General features: G+C 45.4%; 1 protein-coding gene across 4 annotated transcripts in view; it reads left to right on the forward strand.

Moving 5' to 3' along the window:
- The window catches only part of PLAA (phospholipase A2 activating protein), an 84,544-nt gene that overhangs the window by 32,953 nt on the left and 37,434 nt on the right, over positions 1 to 14,157 (forward strand). For all 4 annotated transcript variants that reach the window (XM_077249278.1, XM_077249276.1, XM_077249275.1 and 1 more), the window contains exons 5-6: positions 327 to 494; positions 7,891 to 8,026. In XM_077249278.1, the coding sequence (XP_077105393.1) occupies positions 327 to 494; positions 7,891 to 8,026 (304 nt within the window). The remainder of the gene's footprint in view (positions 1 to 326; positions 495 to 7,890; positions 8,027 to 14,157) is intronic.

A 14,157-nucleotide genomic window follows, 5' to 3' on the forward strand; every position in this document is an offset into this window, starting at 1 on the left:
CCTGCGGCTGCATGTCTCACAGCTGTTAGACAGCCACAACACATGTAGGGAGTGCCTGTTGGTTAGCCAATCACATGCAGCCGCGGGGACTCGAACATACTATACGAGCACCCCCGAGCATGGATAACACCTTATCTGAGCATGCTCGCTCATCACTAGTTATAATGGAAGAGGAACGAAGCCACACTAATGTACCAACACTTGATTTCTTGCTGGTTTTACCACATTCCTGCTGTCATCTGTGTAGTAAAGTCATGATAAGCTGTAATGAGAGGCTCCGGGGTTAATGGGTCATTGTAGAAAATAACGCTGTGATTGAATTCCAGGCCATGAGGATTGTGTCCGAGGGCTGGCAACGCTGAGTGAGACGGAATTCCTTTCCTGCGCCAATGATGCCAGTATACGCAGATGGCTCATTACCGGAGAGTGCCTGCAGATCTACTATGGCCACACCAATTATATCTATAGCATATGTCTCTTTCCAGGCTCTCAAGGTAGGGAAATGAGATCTAACTGTTTACAGAGACTGTCAGTTCTACACGAAGGACGTGCCTAGTGCCTCAGTATCTAGTCAGGACGATCCCATGTTCATGAAATGTTTAGTCAATCCCCACTAGGCGCATTCAGTTACTTAAAGGGGTTGGGGTTCAGGTCTACGGTCACTCTGTGACGGCAGACTTGTGAATCCTCACACTGCCAGGATTCTCCACTGTCTCGCTGGGAGCGGGCGATATTCATACATGCGGTCACATACTGACTAGACATTCGTGGTCTTGCTCAATACAAGCGAGTGAGGCCAGATACGTCTAGTTGGAATGTGGCCGTAAGTATGCATATCACGTCACTGGACAATCGTGACAGCGTGCACTGTACACAATGTGAGGATTCCTAAGTCTGCATCACATAGAGTGACTGTAGACCTGAACCCAAAGCCTGGACAACCCCTTTAATAGTACCAAACAATGATCAATACCAGGCTGCCTGATGACCTTAGTTGTTTTTTGCTCGCTGACTGCACTGCTGTTTTCTCAACAAAGATGGCCACAGTAGAACAATTCATTACCACCCTGACCAGGAACAAAAGCTACATATATCTGCGGTAGCAGTAAAGACCAAGTCAGTGGTAATGCTATTCTTCCAGCCTCGTATTAAGCTTCCCAGCAGGTCATGTACCCGCTGTTTGGTTGCTAAATTTTGCGGCTCCATAAACCTCTGCAGCAAAGGTCCTATTAGCTCTACTGGTGGGAAAGAGAGCAGCTAAAAGCACACTTTAACCTCTTAACCCCTTCATGACCCAGCCTATTTTGGCCTTAATGACCTTGCCATTTTTTGCAATTCTGACCAGTGTCCCTTTATGAGGTAATAAATCAGGAACGCTTCAACGGATCCTTGCGGTTCTGAGATTGTTTTTTCGTGACATATTGGGCTTCATGATAGTGGTAAATTTAGGTCGATAATTTCTGAGTTTATTTGTGAAAAAAACGGAAATTTGGCGAAAAATTTGAAAATTTTGCAATTTTCACATTTTGAATTTTTATTCTGTTAAACCAGAGAGTTATGTGACACAAAATAGTTAATAAATAACATTTCCCACATGTCTACTTTACATCAGCACAATTTTGGAACCAAATTTTTTTTTTGCTAGGAAGTTATAAGGGTTAAAATTTGACCAGTGATTTCTCATTTTTACAACAAAATTTACAAAACCATTTTTTTTAGGGACCACCTCACATTTGAAGTCAGTTTGAGGGTTCTATACGGCTGAAAATACCCAAAAGTGACACCATTCTAAAAACTGCACCCCTCAAGGTGCTCAAAACCACATTCAAGAAGTTTATTAACCCTTCAGGTGTTTCACAGCAGCAGAAGCAACATGGAAGGAAAAAATGAACATTTAACTTTTTAGTCACAAAAATGATCTTTTAGCAACAATTTTTTCTTTTCCCAAGGGTAAAAGGAGAAACTGGACCACGGACGTTGTTGTCCAATTTGTCCTGAGTACGCTGATACCTCATATGTGGGGGTAAACCACTGTTTGGGCGCACGGCAGGGCTCGGAAGGGAAGGAGCGCCATTTGACTTTTTCAATGAAAAATTGGCTCCAATCTTTAGCGGACACCATGTCGCGTTTGGAGAGCCCCCGTGTGCCTAAACATTGGAGCTCCCCGACAAGTGACCCCATTTTGGAAACTAGACCCCCCAAGGAACTTATCTAGAAGCATAGTGAGCACTTTAAACCCCCAGGTGCTTCACAAATTGATCCGTAAAAATGAAAAAGTACGTTTTTTTTCACAAAAAAATTATTTTAGCCTCAATTTTTTCATTTTCACATGGGCAACAGGATAAAATGGATCCTAAATTTTGTTGGGCAATTTCTCCTGAGTACACCGATACCTCACATGTGGGGGTAAACCACTGTTTGGGCACATGGTAAGGCTCGGAAGGGAAGGAGCGCCATTTGACTTTTTGAATGAAAAATTATCTCCATCGTTAGCGGACACCATGTCGCGTTTGGAGAGCCCCTGTGTGCCTAAACATTGGAGCGCCTCCACAAGTGACCCCATTTTGGAAACTAGACCCCCCAAGGAACTTATCTAGAGGCATAGTGAGCACTTTAAACCCTCAGGTGCTTCACAAATTGATCCACAAAAATGAAAAAGTACTTTTTTTTCACACAAAATTTCTTTTAGCCTCAATTCTTTCATTTTCACATGGGCAACAGGATAAAATGGATCCTAAAATTTGTTGGGCAATTTCTCCTGAGTACGCCAATACCTCATATGTGGGGGTAAACCACTGTTTGGGTGCACGGCAAGGCTCGGAAGGGGAGGCGTGCCATTTGACTTTTTGAATGGAAAATTAGCTCCAATCGTTAGCGGACACCATGTCGCGTTTGGAGAGCTCCTGTGTGCCTAAACATTCGAGCTCTCCTACAAGTGACCCCATTTTGGAAACTAGACCCCCCAAGGGACTTATCTAGATGCATAGTGAGCTCTTATAACCCCCAGGTGCTTAACAGAAGTTTATAACGCAGAGCCGTCAAAATAAAAAATTATTTTTCTTTCCTCAAAAATGATTTTTAGCCCAGAATTTTTTATTTTCCCAAGGGTAATAGGAGAAATTGGACCCCAAATGTTGTTGTGCAGTTTGTCCTGAGTACGATGATACCCCATATGTGGGGGTAAACCACTGTTTGGGCGCACCGCAGGGCTCGGAAGGGAAGGCACGCCATTTGGCTTTTTGAATGGAAAATTAGCTCCAATCATTAGCGGACACCATGTCGCGTTTGGAGAGCCCCTGTGTGCCTAAACATTGGAGCTCCCGCACAATTGACCCCATTTTGGAAACTAGACCTCCCAAGGAACTAATCTAGATGTGTGGTGAGCACTTTGAACCCCCAAGTGCTTCACAGAAGTTTATAACGCAGAGCCATGAAAATAAAAAATAATTTTTCTTTTCTCAAAAATGATTTTTTAGCCCACAATTTTTTATTTTCCCAAGGGTAACAGGAGAAATTGGACCCCAAAAGTTGTTGTCCAGTTCCTCCTGAGTACGCTGATACCCCATATGTGGGGGTAAACCACTGTTTTGGCACACGTCGGGGTTTGGAAGGGAAGTAGTGACGTTTTGAAATGCAGACTTTGATGGAATGCTCTGCGGGCGTCAGGTTGCGTTTGCAGAGCCCCTGATGTGCCTAAACAGTAGGAACTCCCCACAAGTGACTCTATTTTGGAAAATAGACCCCCAAGGAAACTTATCTAGATGTGTGGTGAGCACTTTGAACCCCCAACTGCTTCACAGAAGTTTATAACGCAGAGCCGTGAAAATAATAAATGTGTTTCCTTTCCTCAAAAATATTTTTTTAGCCCAGAATTTTTTATTTTTGCCAGGGTAACAGGAGAAATTTGACCCCAAAAGTTGTTGTCCAGTTTCTCCTGAGTACACTGATACCCCATATGTGGGGGTAAACCACTGTTTGGGCACATGCCGGGGCTCGGAAGGGAAGTAGTGACGTTTTGAAATGCAGACTTTGATGGAATGCTCTGCGGGCATCAGGTTGCGTTTGCAGAGCCCCTGATGTGCCTAAACAGTAGGAACTCCCCACAAGTGACTCCATTTTGGAAACTAGACCCCCAAGGGAACTTATCTAGATGTGTGGTGAGCACTTTGAACCCCCAACTGCTTCACAGAAGTTTATAACGCAGAGCCGTGAAAATAATAAATGTGTTTCCTTTCCTCAAAAATATTTTTTTAGCCCAGAATTTTTTATTTTTGCAAGGGTAACAGGAGAAATTTGACCCCAAAAGTTTTTGTCCAGTTTCTCCTGAGTACGCTGATACCCCATATGTGGGGGTAAACCACTGTTTGGGCACATGCCGGGGCTCGGAAGGGAAGTAGTGACGTTTTGGAATGCAGACTTTGATGGAATGGTCTGCGGGCATCATGCTACGTTTGCAGAGCCCCTGATATGCCTAAACAGTAGAAACCCCCCAAAAGTGACCCCATTTTGGAAACTAGACCCCCCAAGGAACTTATCTCGAAGTGTGGTGAGCACGTTTAACCCCCAAGAGCTTCACAGAAGTTTACAACGCAGAGCCGTGAAAATAAAAAATCATTTTTCTTTCCTCAAAAAAGATGTTTTAGCAAGCAATTTTTTATTTTCACAAGGGTAACAGGAGAAATTGGACCCCAATATTTGTTGCCCAGTTTGTTGTGAGTACGCTGATACCCCATATGTGGGGGTAAACCACTGTTTGGGCACACGTCAGGGCTCGGAAGGAAAGTAGTGACATTTGAAATGCAGACTTTGATGGAATGGTCTGCGGGCGTCACATTGCATTTGCAGAGCCCCTGATGTGCCTAAACAGTAGAAACACCCCACAAGTGACCCCATTTTGGAAACTAGACCCCCCAAGGAACTTATCTAGATGTGTGATGAGCACGTTCAACCCCCAAGTGCTTCACAGAAGTTTACAACGCAGAGCCGTGAAAATAAAAAATCATTTTTCTTTCCTCAAAAAAGATGTTTTAGCAAGCAATTTTTTATTTTCACAAGGGTAACAGGAGAAATTGGGCCCCAATATTTGTTGCCCAGTTTGTTGTGAGTGTGCTGGTACCCCATATGTGGGGGTAAACCACTGTTTGGGCGCACGTCAGGGTTCGGAAGGGAAGTAGTGACATTTGAAATGCAGACTTTGATGGAATGATCTGCGGGCATCACGTTGCATTTGCAGAGGCCCTGATGTGCCTAAATAGTAGAAACACCCCACAAGTGACCCCATTTTGTAAACTAGACCCCCGAAGGAACTTATCTAGATGTGTAGTGAGCACTTTCAACCCCCAAGTGCTTCACAGAAGTTAATAACGCAGAGCCGTGAAAATAAAAAATAATTGTTCTTTCCTCAAAAATTATGTTTTAGCAAGTAATTTTTTATTTTTGCAAGGGTAACAGGAGAAATTGGACCCCAACAGTTGTTGCCCAGTTTGTCCTGAGTATGCTGGTACCTCAAATGTGGGGGTACACCACTGTTTGGGCGCACGTCGGGGCTTAGAAGGGAGGGAGCACCATTTGACTTTTTGAACGCAAGATTGGCTGGAATCAATGGTGGCGCCATGTTGCGTTTGGAGACCCCTGATGTGCCTAAACAGTGGAAACCCCTCAATTCTAACTTCAACACTAACCCCAACACACCCCTAATCCTAATCCCAACTGTAGCCATAACCCTAATCACAACCCTAACCCCAACACACCCCTAACCACAACCCTAACCCCAACACACCCGTAACCCTAATTCCAACCCTAACCCTAATCCTAATCCCAACCCTAACCCTAATCCCAACCCTAACCACAACTGTAACCCCAACACACCCCTAACCCTATCCGTAACCCTAACCACAAGCCTAATCTTAACCCTATTTCCAACCCTAGCCCTAATTCCAACCCTAACTCTAATTCCAACCCTAACCCTAAGGCTATGTGCCCACGTTGCGGATTCGTGTGAGATTTTTCCGCACGATTTTTGAAAAATCTGCAGGTAAAAGGCACTGCGTTTTACCTGCGGATTTACAGCGGATTTCCAGTGTTTTTTTGTGCGGATTTCACCTGCGGATACCTATTGAGGAACAGGTGTAAAACGCTGCGGAATCCGCACAAAGAATTGACATGCTGCGGAAAATACAACGCAGCGTTTCTGCACGGAATTTTCCGCACCATGGGCACAGCGGATTTGGTTTTCCATAGGTGTACATGGTACTGTAAACCTGATGGAAAACTGCTACGAATTCGCAGCGGCCAATTCGCTGCGGATCCGCTGCGGATCCGCGGCCAATCCGCTGCGGATCCGCGGCCAAATCCGCACTGTGTGCACATGCCATAACCATAACCCTAACCCTAGTTCTAGTTCTAACCCTAGTTCTAACCCTAACCGTAGTGGAAAAAAAATATATATATTTTCTTTATTTTATTATTGTCCCTACCTATGGGGGTGATAAAGGGGGGGTTTGTTTATTATTTTTTTATTTTGATCGCTGTGATAGAACCTACCACAGCGATCAAAATGTACTTTGCCGGCCGGCAGATTCGGCGGGCGCACTGCGCATGTGCCCGCCATTTTGGAAGATGGCGGCGCCCAGGGAGAAGACGGACCGACTTCGGGAGGCTCGGTAAGTATGAGGGGGTGGTGGGGGGGTGGATCGGAGCACAGGGGGGGGGGATCGGAGGACCGGTGGAGCGGACAGGAGCACGGGGGGGCGGACAGGGGGACGGAGGGGGGTACCGGACAGAACAGAGGACTGGGGAGGAGATCGGGGGCGGTGGGGGGGGGCAGAACATGATTTCCAGCCATGGCAGATGCTATTGCAGCATCGGCCATGGCTGGATTGCAATATTTCACCATTTTCATAGGTAAAATATTGCAAATTGCTCTGATTGGCTGTTGCACTTTCAACAGCCAATCAGAGCGATCGTAGCCACGTGGGGGCAAAGCCACCCCCCCTGGGCTGAAGTACAACTCCCCCTCTCCCTGCAGATCGGGTAAAATAGGAGTTAACCCTTTCACCCGACCTGCAGGAGCGCGATCCCTCCATGACGCATACGCTGCGTCACAGGTCGGATTGGCACCGACTTTCATGACGCAGCGTATGCGTCAAAGGTCGGGAAGGGGTTAATGACCAGTTGTGTACATGTGTGTCATCGGCACACAGGATGGTGTACCTGAATTCATTATAATCCCACAGTCACAGCGGCCGTGCCCACATAATCCGTGATGGTGGTGACAGACGGGTAAGCTCTATTAGATTGCCTGCCGGTCTACTAGTATCAGTCATTCATTCTTGAGCTTTTATTTCTCCTAGAAATGTATAAGCAAATTGACAACTGGGCGTTACCAGTTGGGGCGGTGTCCCACCCAGTCTAATCACACACCACGTAGGAACACTCCCATTTGACAAGGAGGATTGTAACGCCCAGTTGTCTTTTTATACATGCATTTATAAGAGGAATAATAGAGGAACAGCAGAGAGATGTAAATGAAAGTTACAGTTTCTGCAGCAGCAGCAGCAGAGCCTAGTGCTCTGTCCTAGTTCTGTGCATCTAGCAGTGCGCCCTTCTACAGAGCTCCTCTTCATTAGATGCTTCCTGCCAAAGGCAGATGATTAGGACAAGGCTCTGTCCGCTGCGGCAATCCAAGCACCAAGGGGTTAAGGATCTGTATAGCATGTGAAGGGCATTTCCTCTATAGCCATGTTCAGACTTGGCTCTCAGCACTGTGGCATTTTACATTGACTAAAATGAATACTGTAAGAACTAAATGCAGAAATGAATCGAAAAATATTCTGTGCTCTTCTACTGTACAGTGCAACGTGGTGTTTCAATATGTTGTATTGTTTTTAGACTTTGTGACCACGGGAGAGGACCGATCGGTGCGGATCTGGAGTAAAGGAGAGTGCGCCCAGACAATCTGCCTGCCTGCCCAGTCAGTGTGGTGCTGCTGTGTCTTGGAAAATGGGGACATTGTCGTGGGATCAAGGTATATATGCATTAGAGAGGTCCTTACTGACAGATATGCCCTGTAATAATATCAGTGGTGTAGCGACAGCATCAAGCCTCAATACCATGCCGATAAACGCCAGATGTGATTTCCCAAGCAAAATTAAAGTGAACTAGGGAGCGTCCGCATCCAATAATGATCCATTTGCTTTATTATGACATCACAAATAGAGAAACTGCAGCCACATGTTGACCCCACAAAGACCAGAGGTATAGGGGTCAAAATGTTGCTGCTGTTTCTACATTTGTGATGCCACAATAGCAAGTCTATCATTGTCGGAATAAGACTCCCTACTTAAAAATATTGAAATCACTCTTTTATTTAACCTCTTAGATAAGTGGCCTTGTTAGGCACTTAAAGGGAACCTGTCACCACGTTTTTGGAAGATGGGATAAAAATAGCGTTAAATAGTGGCAGAGGTGGGCGTTACATTAGTGTGTGTGTTATGCGTTTATTACCCACCTAAGTTGCCGAAATAACTTTGCAAAGTCTCCGTTTTCGCCTGTCAATCAGGCTGGTCAGGTCGCATGGGCGTTGTCTTCCCCCAGATTTGGCGTAGTTTTCCGTTGGTGGCGTAGTGGTGTGCGCATGCCCAAAGTCCGGAATCCTCTTCCAGGGGATTTAAAATAGCGCGGTGTTCGTTATTGCATTGGTGATCGGTGGGCGCGGCCATCTTCCTTTGGCCGCGCGTGCGCAGAAGCGGCGCTCTGCTGGCCGCGGCTTCAGGAAAATGGCCGCCGCGATATCCATCTGCGCACGCGCGGCATCCCGCGGCCATTTTCCTGAAGCCGCGGCCAGCAGAGCGCCGCTTCTGCGCACGCGCGGCCAAAGGAAGATGGCCGCGCCCACCGATCACCAATGCAATAACGAACACCGCGCTATTTTAAATCCCCTGGAAGAGGATTCCGGACTTTGGGCATGCGCACACCACTACGCCACCAACGGAAAACTACGCCAAATCTGGGTGAAGACACCACGCCCATGTGACCTGACCAGCCTGATTGACAGGCGAAAACGGAGACTTTGCAAAGTTATTTCGGCAACTTAGGTGGGTAATAAACGCATAACACACACACTAATGTAACGCCCACCTCTGCCACTATTTAACGCTATTTTTATCCCATCTTCCAAAAACGTGGTGACAGGTTCCCTTTAATGGGGCTCTCATAGAAGGTGTCCTAAATTACCGCCATCACATATTTCAAGCTACAACCCTTCATTTCTTTCACTAGTTAAATCTGATCACTCGCTCACACATCACCTACACCTCGCAAACATCTCTAGAATTCAACCTTTTCTTACCTTTGACTCTGCAAAAACTCTTACAGTTGCTCTTATTCATTCTCGCCTGAACTGTTGCAACTCTCTTCTAATCGGACTCCATCCTACTAAACTCTCCCCTCTCTAATCCATCCTGATTACTGCAGCCAGGGTCATATTCTTCTCCAACCGCTACATCAGTGCCTCTACCCTGTGCCAGTCATTGCACTGGTTACCCATCTGCTACAGGGGCCAATTTAAACTTCTTACACTCATCCACAAAGCACTCCAAAGCTTTGAATCGCCCTACATCTCCTCCCTCGTCTACCACCCTACCTATGCCCTCTGTTCCGCTAATGACCTAAGACTAATATCTTCAATAATCCGAACCACCCATTCCCATCTCCAAGACTTCTTGCGTGCTGCACCAATTCCCTGGAATGCACTACCCAGGACAGATTGATCAATTCCCAATACCCGCCCTATCGCCTCACCTCACTTATGTAATTATTCTTGTTTTGCCCATACAAATGTTCTTTTGTATCAGGACCCTCGTATCATCTGTTCACACATCCTACATGGTTCATGCAACATCATGTAAAAACCCTATTTCTTAGGGTACCGTTACACAAAACGATTTACCAACGATCACGACCAGCGATACGACCTGGCCGTGATCGTTGGTAAGTTGTTGTGTGGTCGCTGGGGAGCTGTCACACAGTCAGCTCTCCAGCGACCAACGATGCCGAAGTCCCCGGGTAACCAGGGTAAACATCGGGTTACTAATTGCAGGGCCGCGCTTAGTAACCCGATGTCTACCCTGGTTACCATCGTAAATGTAAAAAAAAAAAAAACGAACATACTCGCATTCCGGTGTCTGTCAGGTCCCTCGCCGTCTGCTTCCCGCACTGACTGAGTGCCGGCCGTAAAGTGAAAGCAGAGCACAGCGGTGACGTCACAGCGGGAGATCCAGCGAGGAAAGAAAGTTCCAAACGATCTGCTACGACGTACGATTCTCAGCGGGGTCCCTGATCGCTGCTGCATGTCAGACACAGCGATATCGTATGGATATCGCTGGAACGTCACGGATCGTACCGTCGTAGCGACAAAAGTGCCACTGTGAGACGGTATCCTTATACTGATGGCTTGGCCATACAATACATGCACTTCTCACCATTTACCTTTCGTGTCTCCCCTATTTTCTCATAGATTGTAAGCTTGCGAACAGGGCCCTCATTCCTCTTGGTATCTGTTGAGTTGTGTTGTTCTGTAATGTCTTTATTGTCTGTACAAGTCCCTGCTAAAATGTATAGTGCTGCGGAATATGTTGGCGCTATAGAAATTAATATTATTATTACAATCCAGCACAGGCATGAATTAGGATGGTTGCCTGAAGACACTGCATGAGACAGATGTGTTAGCGATGATAGAGCAAGCTGCTGTCAGGAGTGAGGCTGCTCCTGAACCTTACAAGAACTTGCCCTAACATCGCTTTTAGACTTTTTTCAGGCAAGCATCTTAATGTATGGCTTGAATGGTTTACTTCCTGAAATATGTGAGGGCAGCCATTTTAAACAATTTTTTTGAGTACCTTTTTAACCCCTTAACCCCCAGAGCTTTTTTCGGTTTTGCTTTTTGGTTTTCCGCTCCCCTTCTTCCCAGAGCCATAAATTTTTTAATTTTTCCGTCAATTTGGCCATGTGAGGGCTTGTTTTTTGTAGGACGAGTTGTACTTTTGAACAACACCATTGGTTTTACCATGTCGTGTACTAGAAAACGGGAAAAAAAATTCCAAGTGCGGTGAAATTGCAAGAAAAAGTGCAATCCCACATTTGTTTTTTGTTTGGCTTTTTTACTAGCTTCACTAAATGCTAAAAACTGACCTGCCATTATGATTTTCCATGTCATTAGGAGTTCATAGACACCTAACATGTCTAGGTTCTCTTTTATCTAAGTGGTAAAAAAAATTCCACAAAAAATAAAATTGCGCCATTGTTCAATACCCGTAGCGTCTCCATTTTTCGTGATCTGGGGTCAGGTGAGGGCTTATTTTTTGCGTGCCGAGCTGACATTTTTAATGATACCATTTTGGTGCAGATACGTTCTTTTGATCGCCAGTTATTGCATTTTAATGCAATGTTGCGGCGACCAAAAAAAACGTAATTGTGGAGTTTTAACTTTTTTTCTTGCTGTGCCATTTAGCGATCAGGTTAATTCTTTTTTATATTGATAGATCAGGTGATTTTGAAGGTGGCAATACCAAATATGTGTAGATTTGATTTTATTTTTATAGTTTTATTTTGAATGGGGCGAAAGGGGAGTGATTTAAAGTCTTATGTATTTTTTTTAAATATTTTTAAAAACTTTTTTTTTAGTTTTGGCACGCTTCAATAGTCTCCATAGGAGGCTAGAAGCTGCCACAACTCGATCGCCTCTGCTACATAGAGATGATGTTCAGATCGCCTCTATATAGCAGAATTGCTCACTTGCTATGAGCGCCGACCACTGGTTGGCGCTCACAGCAAGCCAGCACTGACAACTGTAGAGGTAGACCTCTGGTTGTCATGCTGACGCACCGATGACCCCCGATCATATGATGGGAGTCACCGATGTGCTGCTTATTTCCGGCTTGATGGCCGGAAGCGCGATTTAAATGCCGATTTAACTGGTTAATAGCCGCGGGTGGATCTCTATTCCACCCGCGGCTATTGCGGGCACATGTCAGCTGTTCAAACAGCTGATGACATGTCCCCGTGAAGATGTGGGCCCACCGCCGGAGCCCACATCAAAGGGAGAGACCCCGACATCGGTGTAAATGTACGCCCGATGTCGGTAAGGGGTTAAATATAGTTACTTATTTATTTTCAACTTTTTTTTTTTTTTGTCAGCCCAGCTGTATAATCTATTGTTGATTGTTTTCTGCCTAATGACTTATATTTTTGGGGGTACAGTCAATGTATTTCTTAACATTTACTACATTTTTTGGGGAATGGTGGAAAAAATACCGGGATTTTGCCATAGTTTTTGTAATTAGGCTTTGACAGTATTAACTATGCTGTAGGAATGCACATGTATGACCACCCCTCTATTCCTGACAGCATGGGACAGGGTTCTGTTTTTGGATTCTAACAGTGGGACCCATACATTGAACATGTTTAGCAGATCCTATTAATATTCCATAGATACCCCAAATGGGGGCAACACACTTTAAAATGCAAACCTCTGTTTCCTCATTTCAATGTCATATACAGTGGGTACGGAAAGTATTCAGACCCCTTTAAGTTTTTCACACTTTGTTTCATTGCAGCCATTTGGTAAATTCAAAAAAGTTTATTTTTTTCTCATTAATGTACCCTCTCTGCACCTCATCTTGTCTGAATAAACAGAAATGTAGAAATAATTGCAAATTTAATAAAAAAGAAAAACTGAAATATCACATGATCATAAGTATTCAGACCCTTTGCTCAGTATTGAGTAGAAGCACCCTTTTGAGCTAGTACAGCCATGAGTCTTCCTGGGAATGATGCAGCAAGTTTTTCACACATGGATTTGGTGATCCTCGGCCATTCCTCCTTGCAGATCCTCTCCAGTTCCATCAGGTTGGATGGTGAACATTGGTGGACAGCCATTTTCAGGTCTCTTCAGAGATGCTCAATTGAGTTTAGGTCAGGGCTCTGGCTGGGCCAGTCAAGAATGGTCTAAGAGCTGTTCTGAAGCCACTCATTTGTTATTTTAGTTGTGTGCTTAGTGTCATTGTCTTGTTGGATGGTAAACCTTCAGCCAAGTCTGAGGTCCAGAGCACTCTGGAAGAGGTTTTCATCCAGGATATCTCTGTACTTGGCCGCATTCATGTTTCCATCCATGGCAACCAGTCGTCCTGTCCCTGCAGCTGAAAAACACCACCATAGCATGATACTGCCACCACCATGTTTCACTGTTGGGATTGTATTGGGCAGGTGATGAACAGTGCCTGGTCTTCTCCACACATACCGCTTAGAATTATCCGCAAAAAGGTCTATCTTCATCTCATCAGACTAGAGAATCTTATTTATCAGAGTCTGGGAGTCCTTCATGTGTTTTTTTAGCAAACTCTATGTGGGCTTTCAAATGTCTTGCACTGAGGAGAGGCTTTCTGCTGGGCCACTCTGGCATAAAAGACCCAACTGGTGGAGGGCTGCAGTTATAGTTGACTTTGTGGAACTTTCTTCCATCTCCCTACTGCATCTCTGGAGCTCAACCACCGTGATCTTGGGGTTCTTCTTTACCTCTCTCACCAAGGCTCTTCTCCCACGATTGCTCAGTTTGGCTGGACGGCCAGGTCTAGGAAGACTTCTCATGGTCCCAAACTTCTTCCATTTAAGGATTATGGAGACCTCTGTGCTCTTAGGAACCTTGAGTACTGCAGAAATTTTTTGTAACCTTGGCCAGATCGGTGCCTTGTCACAATTCTGTCTCTGAGCTCCTTGGCCAGTTCCTTTGACCTCATGATTCTCATTTGGTCTGACATGCACTGTGAGCTGTGAGGTCTTAAGGTACCGTCACACTAGGCGATATCGCCAGCGATCCGTGATGTTGCAGCGACCTGGATAGCGATATCGCTGTATTTGACACGCAGCAGCGATCTGGATCCCGCTGTGAAATTGCTGGTCGCTGCTAGAAGGTCTGCACTTTATTTGGTCGCTAGGTCGCCGTGTATCGCCGTGTTTGACAGCAAAAGCAAGGATACCAGCGATATTTTACACTGGTAACCAGGGTAAACATCGGGTTACTAAGCGCAGGGCCGCGCTTAGTAACCCGATGTTTACCCTGGTTACCAGCGTAAAAGTTAAAAAAACAAACAGCACATACTC

The sequence above is a fragment of the Ranitomeya variabilis genome, chromosome 1 (genome assembly GCF_051348905.1).
Source record: "Ranitomeya variabilis isolate aRanVar5 chromosome 1, aRanVar5.hap1, whole genome shotgun sequence".
Taxonomy (NCBI): Eukaryota; Metazoa; Chordata; class Amphibia; order Anura; family Dendrobatidae; genus Ranitomeya; species Ranitomeya variabilis.